Source organism: Vitis vinifera, chromosome 12 (genome assembly GCF_030704535.1).
Source record: "Vitis vinifera cultivar Pinot Noir 40024 chromosome 12, ASM3070453v1".
Taxonomy (NCBI): Eukaryota; Viridiplantae; Streptophyta; class Magnoliopsida; order Vitales; family Vitaceae; genus Vitis; species Vitis vinifera.
The window spans coordinates 2,454,820-2,466,908 of record NC_081816.1 but is presented as its reverse complement, the minus strand read 5'-3'; the positions used below and the strand labels follow the sequence as shown (position 1 = coordinate 2,466,908).

The 12,089-nt window shown below is 35.2% G+C and overlaps 1 protein-coding gene across 1 annotated transcript; it reads right to left on the bottom strand.

Moving 5' to 3' along the window:
• Positions 1-1,619: 1,619 nt before the first annotated feature.
• Positions 1,620-11,315, bottom strand: LOC100248790 (shaggy-related protein kinase eta). Its single transcript, XM_059741031.1, has 12 exons — positions 10,747-11,315; positions 9,035-9,127; positions 8,658-8,717; positions 8,301-8,573; positions 8,136-8,210; positions 7,976-8,032; positions 5,067-5,207; positions 4,892-4,942; positions 4,713-4,808; positions 3,936-4,019; positions 3,563-3,664; positions 1,620-2,190 (listed from the first exon to the last, which is right to left on the bottom strand). Exons 1-12 carry the CDS (start codon positions 10,858-10,860, stop codon positions 2,095-2,097), a joined length of 1,242 nt encoding a protein of 413 aa, XP_059597014.1. The 5' UTR covers positions 10,861-11,315; the 3' UTR covers positions 1,620-2,094.
• Positions 11,316-12,089: the final 774 nt, after the last annotated feature.

Here is a 12,089-nt window from a genome sequence, read left to right as displayed (position 1 = left end):
CGTGTATGCGCAACAATACATGAGATGAAACTAGATGTTGATGAATATGTTGACTCACATTACAAGCTTCCAATGCAAGAATTGATATATTTCAACCATTTTAATCCACTTTCGAATCATAATATGCCTATAATTGATTCTGATGGATGTGTCTATGATGCATGAAGTCGCTTGTACCCTTGAATTAAACCTTCATGCTCAAAATGACCAGCTAGAAAGTCTCGACATCATTGAATATAGTTTTAATTTAGTGGAAAAGGAGTTGTCATTAGGTTGCAATGTAAAGTTATAGGCCATAATCGAGCTTCATGCAAAAATTCTTTACCGCTTCCATGATTGCAATGTTATGATTGTATAGTGGCATGATACTCCTTATCTTATTTTGATTATGATTATATCTACAATTTTACAAAATTATTATTATTAAGAAATTGTTTTGGAACTAAGTTGTATACTTGAATGTCATGACCATGACCTTTTTATTAAATTTGTCACTATTTTAGGATTATGATTTTATTATTATTTAAGGTTGTATAGATCCATGTTTTTAATGTATTTTAAAATATCATTATTAACTTTATACATGTTCTTTTCCTCTATTTAACACACTACTAAAGTTGTTCTTTTGGAAAATTAGTATACTTTCACACATACAAATGGACTTGTATGGTCTTCTCAACATGACCATAGCATGCAAGCTTCAATTGCTACGAATTATGCACACCTTTTGAGATATCAAAATAAATCTATGTATTCTCATATTAGAATGATGGAGAGAATTTGTGGCTTAGGTCCATGATTGCAATGGGTAAAATATCTATAGAGGATTTGATTTATAAATTGCCTCAAGATATGAAGAACATCATCGATGGTTTGGTAGTGTGATCAAGGGCTAGTAAGGTGTTACATTGACTTCATCATTCAATGATTGTAGAATAGGATGAACCATAATTTTTTTTGCAATGGATAAAATATTCATAGAGACTTCGATTGATAAATTGCCTTACGATATGAAGAACATCATCGGTGGTTCAATAGTGTGATCGAGGGCCAGTAAGGTGTAACGCCGACTTCAACATTCAATAGTGATACAATAGGAAGAACTGTTATTTTTTTCAACTCACAAATCTTCAACAACCTTGGTTTACAAATATTGATCAACTAGAAGCCGAGTGAACCACTACCCCTTACGTGTATTTGTGTTACTTGCTTAATACCTCCTACCATATGCCCCTCATAATTGGGTTTAACGCTAATTGCCCAAAGCCCAGCCATTAACATTGCCTCTAGCACCAACCTTTTATAATGATAATATTAATAATGGTAATAATAATAATAGTGTCGGGTTTAACGGTATTTGCCCAATGCCCAACCATTAGAATTGCCTCTAGCAACAACCCCTTTTAAGTTTTAAGGGCTTCCATATTCTTTCCCCTTGTTTTGTCCCCATCCTTACCGAAAACCACCTTACCCCAACGCTACCTTAAACTGGCCTTTTTCCTTTGATCTTTATCTTTTTCATGCTTTTGATTTTGGAAGCAACCCATCTTGTCGCCAAAAGATTAATGTAGATTTATACAGATGTTAACCATAACATAATTACACAAGAACCCAGACCGGACGAGAAAAGCAACCAAACCAACCTTAAAACTGGGAAATCTAGTCCGCGACCACAATCCACCACAAACATAAGTAGAAACATCACGAATTTTTTTCAAGTACAAGACAGCCAAACTACCGTAGGGGCACTCCAGCTGCTGATGCACTTACAGACCCACCTACGCCTAGCTACATATGAATTGCGCCATCATCTTTCATACCCCTTAGCTTGCTTTCTGAAATCTTTACGATCAAAACAATGTACACAAGTAAAACAGTTTTCTTTTTTTAAGCTAAAACGATGTAGTAGACAGAATCACCAATTTCCAGTTAAGCCGAACAGCCACTATATATATGTATACATCTTCGCAGGGCGAGAAAACAGCCAATTAGGCCAGAATGCCTCATTGATAGAGACCCCAAGAGGCCACCTTCATTGCTTCACCTCCATCATCAGCTAGCCAAATAGTTTCGTTCCATATTTTGTCTCTTCATTTACGTGCCAGCAGGATGGGGGAAACTGAGACCAACTTGCCGGCGGACATGCTCTGGTATCAGCCTATGCAGCAGTTCTGGTGAAGCTGCAGCTAACTGTAACAAGATTTGGAGTAAAAGATGAAACGCAGAAGTTAGATGATCAACAAAGTCAAAGCTAATGATAAAAATTTACAAACATTTGCCAACTAAATAATGACAAGGGTAAAGTGCAAAAAATAAAAAATTAAAAGGGGATCACTCATAGAATTGTTTTTCCATGTCACTCCAAAAACCCAAATGTGAACTTGAATTGCTAATCTCACTATTAGATAGCATGTCCCTATCATCCATGTCATCCAAGCCAAAACCTACTAGATAGCAGTTCGAGCTTCACAACAAAAAACTAAACTGAAATTTTAGGAATAGCTTTTGTTGCCCAACCGAGGTGAGATTGATTTAGCATGACATGCATGCAAAGAGCATGTGATCCCATTGACTTTGGCCTATCTAAGGTTTCCAGAGAAGCATAACTACTTGTACACCAAGTGGAAATTGGATCTATTCAACAAGATAGTGAGTAGCATTCGAATTAAAATATATAAATAATAATCTCTCAAAGTCATAATGAGTACCAATACTCAGCAATTTGCAACCTTCATTAAGAATTTCTTGTATTCATTAGTAAAATTGATATAATAACAGTAAAGTGATAAAGATAAATAATAATAATAATAATAATAATAAACAAACCCTACCCCTCATCACTCAAAAAGATACAAGAAATGCTAACATCAGGCTAAATATCAGTCAGAAGCCAACCAACTGGGAATAAACTAAGTGATCAATATTCAAAAAATTTACATAATGGAAATCACTCACCATGATGGCAATTAAGATAAAATTTCAAGTATTTATCACTTATTTTTTCTTTTTTCTTTTTTTTGCTTTATAACAATTTTCAATTAAATAAGACTTCACACAGGAATTTTACATCATTGGATCTTAAATACATGTTAGTTTGTCTCCCACTTCTTGATGCATAACAATTTTCAAGACATGCAAAGGTAATGTTCACCACTTCTATTGGAGTGTTCTTTTCCTCTGTTTTGAATAGGTTTTGTAATTTAGGGAAGGATTTCTCATCCTTCTCCTGTATTTTCATGTTTTTCATGTTTTTGTTTCTGCTAAAAAAATGCACACCACCCATTGTCTTGGACTATATATATGACAACAAATACTGCAGTAAACAACAATAAGTGCTTATAATGTCCTGATTAATGGTCTTCATTGTCTTACAGGCTGATTTCTTTTGGTGCAAAATTCTGCTAAAGGGAAGGGTTCCATGTAATTGGCAATGTGCCCAAACTCATTAATAAAAAGGAAAATAAAAAATTGATGAACACGTTTAAAAAAAAATGCCAATGCCTCATAAATATATTGCTTCCCTATTGTTGTATAATAATAAATAAACAGTTCCAGTTCATACTTCCTGTTTAAAGTTGAACAGCGGGGGTAAAGGGCGGCCATTTGGAAGGCGGGCATTAGGTTCCCTGAGCTCGTCAAAGAAAGAATGAGCACATGCTTCTAGCTGCAAAAATTTTAAAAAAAAAAAAAAAAAAAGAAGGAAAAAGAAAATTAAAAATATATATATATACATATATATATATATATTCAAGCGCAAATGGATATAAAGGAGCTTCGAGTTGCAGTAGAAAAAAGTGCAATAGTTCCAAGCCCAAACCAGAAAATGAAATGCCAAATGGAGGTAAGTGCAATCTGTTTATCAATGAATACATATTCTGGTGACACTGGACCACATCTTAAAAATGGTGAAAAAACTAGAGGAGAATCCAACTTACAGCAGTGCAGCGAAGGCTCGGTGAATATTGAAGAAGTCGTGAAGCAAGATCAAGAGCTTCAGGAGGCATCCGTTTGTGAAACACCTAAAACAAATTTTATTTTATTTTTTTAAATAGGGGCACCAACTACAAGAATACAGGAAAATAAAATATATATATTCCTTTACAGATATACAAACATACCCAGAAGGGCCAATTGCAACAGAATAGAACAATAATAGAAGTCGTGTAATTACAACTACATTAACTGCTATTGTAACCATCATTCTTAGGGAAGGAATGGTCAGTCTACTTGTGATTTTCACTTGTCCTGCAAAGCATGGCTAATGGATGGGTTCCGTGTTATTAAAAAAATGTAGTAGGTATATGTATTTCAGGACAGGTAAACTTGGATGAATCTGAATTGACCAAGGAAGAGGCAACTTGATTTTCAGACAATTAAAGCTTTCATAGTTTAGAATGAAAAAATCCATTGCTTTTTCAGAAATAGTCCAATGGACCTAATTAGGCAGTTCCATCTTGGTAGGAATCAGGCAGAAAGAGGATACTGCATAGGTCGATAGATTATATAAAAGGCAAGCCAACTTTATAATTTAAAGGAGGTGATTGGAACCCAAACCAAGCCAGCTAACACAGACAGATATAAAGAAGAACCCTTAATAATTCCAATTTCTTTAAGAGCATTAAATAAAATCCGTTCTCATTACATCTTCCCTACCTTATTGCTAAATATTTAAGAAACTACCACATCATTGAAGAAACCAGGAAATGGCATACCTTGTGCCAAGGATGAGCTTTGATCTGAGGAAACCTGAAATCAGTATAATTCGGGTTCATACATCGAATTTCTTCTCTAGTTGGAGTACCAAGAACCTATTAGAAAATGCATCACACATTACTACATGATTGCCATAGCAGATGATCCTCGATAATATCAACAAGAAATGATGCTGCACCTTTATAATTTCAACAAGTTGGTCTACTGCACTCTCTCCAGGAAACAAGGGCTGCCAAACATTTGCAATTGTGAAAGTAAGCAAATGATATACAACTAAGCAAATAATGAACTTAAAAAAAACACTGGGAAAATTCTTGGTAACAACAAAATATAAATTTCTCACAGCCACTAACCTGGCCTAGTAGAAGCTCAGCAAAAACACAACCAGCTGACCAAATATCAATCGATGTTGTGTATTCAGTTGCACCAAATATAAGTTCTGGGGCCCGGTAGTAGCGAGAACAAATGTATGATATGTTTGCTTCACCCTTGACCTGATGAGCGATGAGAGCAAAAATCATGGTGAAACAAAATAGAACACCACATAAATTAAACATGCAGGAAAACATACTGCGGCATTAATGTTCTGAAATAATTTGGGGTAAAAGGCAACAACAAAATTCTACAACCTGAAAAAAATCTATAACTTGCTAAAACCTCACAAAATGAACAGGTAAAGATGGTTAACTCAGGACTTTGACAGATGACAACCAAGATTGTGTGTCAACACAATAATAGAACAAAACAAAAACAAAAAAGGAGGGAAATGGTATTAACAGGAGGAAAGTTCCATAAATCTGTGGACAAAAGTCATCCCTCTGTGTGTGTGCATCTGCATGAAGAGAAAAGGCCAGCGCTGTCAAAAGCAAAAGGCGATAGGACTTCTTTTAGCCTAAGGCAAAAGGCAATAAACAAGGTGATAGCCTAATTATAGCAAGGTGATAAAAAATATAAGCATAGTTTCCTATTCAATACTGGACCACTATAAGCATTGTCTTCAATAATCAACATTATTAATTTTTCATCCCTCATGGTGTCATATAAAATTAACAAAATAGCAATAGTTATTCAAAGTGTTAAATATTATACCCCATATCATAAGAAACATTACATTGTTTAAAGAAATCATCCTGTCCAAATGCATGAGATTGAATTAAAGTATATTTCATCTTATACTTTATTTAGTCTAATGTTAGATTGAATTAAATTAAAATCTAAGTATGTTTAATCTTAACCCATGGTCAAAGGTTTCTGTGCCCTATGCCTTATCTCAAGGCGATCACCTAGGCTTCGCCTCTTTGAAGCCGCCTTGCTTGAGTCTTCAAGAGGTGACTTTATTTTGTGCCACTTGCCTTATGGCCTAGGCGGACCCGGGCAATCGCCTTTGATAACACTGGAAAAGGCATTGACTAAAACATAACAAAATGCTAATCTATTCTATAATCCCTTGGTTGAATAAACATCTTTTCATAGGCAAATAAAATGGTTATTTAGCTGTTGGTTGAATAACCAATGGGTCACTCTTAAAGCCTCTCAAAATCAGAAATCAAATTTGATAAATGAGAAAACCCTTCCCTTTTACTACTGAGGTTTCTCCTGAAGGCTGCCTTATCCTCTCTTAACTATTTATTCCTCAAGTATGTTCGAAAGTTCATGGTTGCTCATGTATTTGCATGGACTTCCAGGAGTCGTATTGCATTAAACTTTTCCAAGAAGAGAATTATGATAGCTTCTGTGAGTTCATAGTTCTGACCCCATTAGTGCTGGTCTAGGAAGCTTTCCATGAGCCCACAGACAGAAATGCTCCCTTAAACCTACTATAACTTTCACTTCCAAATATGGATCAGAAATAGAAGAAAGGCAGAAAGATCTTGCACAGGTGAAACAGATTCATGAATAAGGCCATGTTTGCATCTCCTGCACTTATAGCTAGCTAAAAGTAAGCCGTGCAATTTTAATATGACCAAAATCAGCAGTAAATGTTATTAAAAAAATTAAACTATTAAAAAAAACCTAAAATAAGTCAACCATTTCTTTTCTTTGTTTGGGGTAGGTTGCAATAAGTTCACTTAAAAACTCGGAAAATTGAATATGATGCAAACATTACAAAGTTTTAGACTGTTTGGTAATTGTTTTCAAAAACTAGTTATGGAAAACAGTTTTTGAAAATCATTCTATGATGGTCTGAGCAATACAAGTCTCTTTAGGAACTTAAAATTTTTTTTAACTTGTTTCCAGTATTTTTAAATATGTTTTAAAAATAATTTTTATATCCAATGCTTTATTTTGAGTCATTTTACATGTTTGTATAATTATTTTTTAAAACACCTCTCAGAAAACAAATGAAAACAACTAAAAGATGTTCATAAAAAACACAAAAATAAAAAACAGTTTTCTCGTTAAACGTGTTTTACTGTTTTTTTTATTTTTATTTTTTTTGGTTTTGAAAAACAGAAACTATTCTTGAAAACAACTGCCAAACAGACACTTAGTTGCTCAAAGTATGAAAGATTTTTTTTTTTTTTTTGACAGGCCAAAGTCTAGTAGCATGAATTGCCATTAAGCTCTACAAGCTTCTAATTTGAAACTAGGGCATATATTATTAAATTTCCAAATTTTTGGGGTCAGATCAGATGTTTCAAAATAAAACGGTGCCAAAAGTTGTAACATTGGACCAGGTTGCAGGGAAGACCCTTATTTTTGGAAACTCATAACATGAACCCCCACATAGATTGACTTGGCCACCCAATATGTTCCTTTTGTGAACCAAACGACAGCATATCTCATTCAATACTCATCCTCAATTCAAAGGCATTTCGGCAAGTATATATTTTTTTAGATATTATAATTTAGTTTGTCTCCTCTCCTCTCCCTCCCACTACTCACCCTCTTTTTTTATACTTTTTCTTTAAAATCATATCCTTCCTTCTATATTAAAACACAACAACCAGACCATTACATATGTGCTTCATGTGTGACCCAACTGGCAGCAAGTAGATCTTTTTTAAATTTTCCAATTTACAGTTATATAAAAAGTCAATAACAATCACCAGTTATAAAGCACTTCAAGGCAATTTATAACAGAATTGATTTTTCTAAAGTTTCTAGTCAAATATCAAAATGGAATTTTTAAAAAGAAAATATAAAGGCAAAAGAAGAAAGGAGCCCAAAAAATAAAGAGAGAGAGAGAAAGAGACAGGGATAAGAAGAAGGAACACGCATCAAAAAAGAAGAAGGAGCACACATGGTCTTCAACACTTACCAGAACCTTTGCACTTCCAAAATCACAAAGCTTAACCTGATGGGTGAGAGGATCAACCTGCAATTATGTTCAAAGAAACAGTCCAAGTCATTTAAAGGAAAGGGGGGAAGGGGAGGGGATTCAGCATGCCATAATCTTTATCAAAAAATGAACAATATACCAGAACATTTTGAGGCTTCACATCCCTATGGCAAACCCCAGGCACTGTATGAATATAGGCCAGCCCCCTAAAAATCTGATTAAGCATTTTTCACTTACTATCAGGGTCAGGAGTACCAAAAAAGGAAAAATATGCAAATCCTGGAGAAACAAAATCATTACATACTTGATATGTATAAAGTTTGACATATATGAGAGGCATCCTCTGGTTAGCATTGCTATAATGCTTCAAGACCCGGTACATAGTCTCAGGAACATATTCCATTACCAAATTCAGAAAAAGTTCATCTCTACTTGTTGTGGAAAAGAAGCAGTGCTTCAGGGTGACCACATTTGGGTGATCCATCAAGCGCAATAACTGCAGCTCACGATTTTTATACCGCCTGTCTTGTAAGACCTTTTTTATTGCGACAGTTTCTCCAGTTTCCAAGCATTTTGCCTGGAAAAAAGTTACAAGAGAGCCTTCAATGATAAAGAGACGGGTGAGAATACTGAATTTGCTAGAAAACTGGTATACTAGTACCTGAAAAACAATTCCAAACGATCCAGTGCCTACAATGCGCTCTGCCATGTAACTGATGGTCTGCAAGAAGCATCACAAGAGAGGCCTAAGCATTTTTACTGGGAAGAACAAATCAGGAAACACAGATTCACGAATCCAATAAACAATTCTACTTTTCAAAAGTTCCAATTAAGATATATTCCAAACACTTCAATAATAAGACCTTGAGACAGAGAAGGAAATGTGAACTCATTCAACCAATAATTTTCACAAAAATTTGACCAAATTCTCAAAGCATTTAAACCCTTGAATGCAATTGCATATTATAGAAGGAAAAAAAACAGTAATGTCAAAAGGAATAACTCGCATTCGAGGAATAGGAAAGATCCAACTCTCACCTGTTTAGGCTCTCCATTTTTGCCTCCAATGGTGGTGGAAATTATATGACCAGTGACTGGATCATTCCCCTCAATAACAGCAGCTGACATTTCCTGCAATTCACATCAAGTCATAGGAATAAAATAAATGCAAAATACATGCCAATTATGTCAAATAGGATAATCTTCCCTATTGCTAGCTGCTATTTCTAAACCAAACCTGTACCCACCCATGTGTTCGCCTTCCATAAAAAAAACATGTTGAACAACAAGTATAACATGCCTAGTATCATGGAACCTATTGTAACATCATTACTCCATTCCTTATGTTTCTTCCACTATTCTCCCAAATCCAGACAAACTCAAACACACAATCATATCTGTTGGATATAGTAAATTCACATAAAAACACTGGCAATGCATTTCTATGTCTTGATTTTGGGAAGCACCCCCATCTGACATCTAACTTGTGTAGCCATGCTACAGATCATTGTAAAATTATGATGATGCATAAGACCCTCTCAGCAATCAACAATGCATGAAATGACGAAAAAAATAAAACTGAGAAACTATTATTAAGAAGCAATGATCATAGCAAAAATGTTGCTTGAGACACTTTAATAATCCTACATAGGTACACCAAAATAGACACATATCCAAAGGAACGACTAAAAAACCCCTCACCAACACAATTTAACCACCCAGAAATGGATGAAGATGCCTAGAAAATGAATGAACGTATATCCAGAAGGACCACTGTGAAATGCCTTAAATATTCAACATGAAAACCCTAGAATAAATACATATCCAAAGTATCAATACGTGCTTAGGGTCCAATTGAAATCTAAGTAAAGTATAAAGATCCCTAAAGATATGCAACTAGGAAAAGCAAAATAAAATGACTCCAGCTCACAAGAAAGCATCACATGCTATAAAGCTTGTATTTCAAAGAAAAAACTATTCAGAGAGAATCAGCCGATGCTAACAGCATCAAGCAAACCCAAAAACTCCACCTACAGAAAAAGAAAGGGACCCAACAAGTACACCAAAACTACAGAAAAATCAAATAACGAAAACTACAACAACCTAGAAAGAGTATTCAACAAACATCAGATCACGAGAGAACCCTAAAAACAACCCAAGATCTTATTAAGATCTAAAAGTAAGCATCAAACACCTTCATAATCTCCAAACAAATAATCACAAAAAAAATGTCCAACAAACCCTAACACGCCTCCTTGTCGACAAGAAAAAGGCAGAAAAACTGAATAACACAAAATCCAGGCAAAAGAAAAATCTTAAAATTCACATTCTTCTGAATCTGAGAAGAGAAACACCTTAGCTCAGCTAAACCTAACCATCCAAAAATGAAAACACCCGAAGCACCAAAACATGAGATCCAAAACTCTCTTCCTTTCCATCTTCCTAAATTTCCATTGCAACCAAACAAAGGAGAGGGAAAAAAAAAAGCGATACACCCAGAGAAACAAACATCAACCTAAAGACCTACATCACAAAACCAAAATTCAAGAAAAAAATTTGATAAAAAAGAAAAACAAAAACCCCCGATCGGAGAATCTCACCAGGGGACTGTCCCGGAGACAATGCTCCGATCTAGAAAGGGTGAGAAAAAGCGAGAAAAGTGAGATCGGGTGAGAATTAAGGAAAATGAAAGATAAGGAGGTGGATCGGAGGAGATCTGAGGTGGAGACAGAGGTGGGAAAGTGAAGTACCTTGTCGGAGTCGAGGTGGTCGGGGCGGCGGAAAGGAGGTTTGAGAGGGTCGTGTTCCGGCGGAAGGTGGTGGTGGTGGTGGTGGGTTTGAGGACCCAGAGGCAGCGAGGCCATGTGGAATACAGCTTTCTCTCCCTGTCCCTCTCCCTCTTTTTCTCTCTCTACCTGCCTATTTTCCCTCTTTTTTTTTTTTCTTGGTTTTTTTTGGGGGCTGTTTTTCTCTCTCTAGAAATGGTGTTTGGGGATAAGGAGAGGGAGAGACAGGGGTAGACCCACGCTAGCCCCGGTGCGAGTACGACAACGCCCCCCAATCAAGCCGTTTCATTAATTAATTCACGCTTATTTGACTTGTACCCTATCCTTTCTCTCTCTTTCCTCTAATCAACGGATCAATTGAGGCAATCCTGACTTGTACCTGGTTGAACCATTTCAGCCTGTTTGGCACCGCAACCAGAATCATTTAAAAAAGAAACAAAATTCTAAATTCTCTTTTAAGAACATTCATACAAATGAAGGAGCATATCACATTCCATCAGCAGAAAAGTTTTCATCTCATGGATAAGCAAATGTATTTAATCCAACCATGTGTTAATTAAATATTAAAATTCGAATACAATTTTTAAATAGGGATAGCAATGGAGTGGGTACTTGCCCGTCTCAATTCTAATGAGATAAGTTTGAAATTTAAATAAATAGTTTATGACGGATTTGAGATTTTTTTAAAAATCTGAGACAGGTTCGGAACATGTTCAGATGTTGTCGTGTCTCATCCTGTCCCAACCCTCATTATATATAAAATTAATTTTAAAATTTTATTTAATTTAATTTTTATTTTTCTATTCTTAATATATATATATATATATATATATATATATATATATAAATATGCATATTTTTAATGAAACGTTGATGGAAATTATTTTGAATAAATGGGACAGATGGAATGAGGAGGACGATTCGTCCCAAATCCACCCGTTATAATCCCTATTTTTGAGAAATACGATGCAAAGTGAGGCGAAAAAATTAATTACATTTCAAACAAAGCTAAAGCCATTTTGGAGAAAGCAAAGGGACATATTTAAATTGAGAAAAGATCAAAAATAAAAAAATAAAAAAAGTGAGAATAGAAGGGTGTGAATGAGGAGGGAATCCAATCCAAGTGGTGTGAATAAAATGGGTAATCAAGAAGCCCAAATGGGCTTTTGTTTGTATAGAGAATCAGGATTGGGGGTAGGGTCACATCCTCACCCTCTTTGAAATTTTCTCAGAATACCTTTTTCTCTGTTCCTGCCTTTTCAGCTTACGTATCAGGGAATTTCATTTAATTTTACAACTCCAAATTA

What these genes read in the sequence shown, in the direction of transcription:
- LOC100248790 (XM_059741031.1), bottom strand. Translation starts at nt 10,860, where the DNA reads ATGGCCTCGCTGCCTCTGGGTCCTCAAACCCACCACCACCACCACCAC. An exon ending in AAAATGGAGAGCCTAAACAG is followed by an intron (nt 8,718 to 9,034) that starts GTGAGAGTTGGA and finishes TGCTTCTTGCAG; the next exon opens with ACCATCAGTTACATGGCAGA. An exon ending in CGTTTGGAATTGTTTTTCAG is followed by an intron (nt 8,574 to 8,657) that starts GTACTAGTATAC and finishes ACTTTTTTCCAG; the next exon opens with GCAAAATGCTTGGAAACTGG.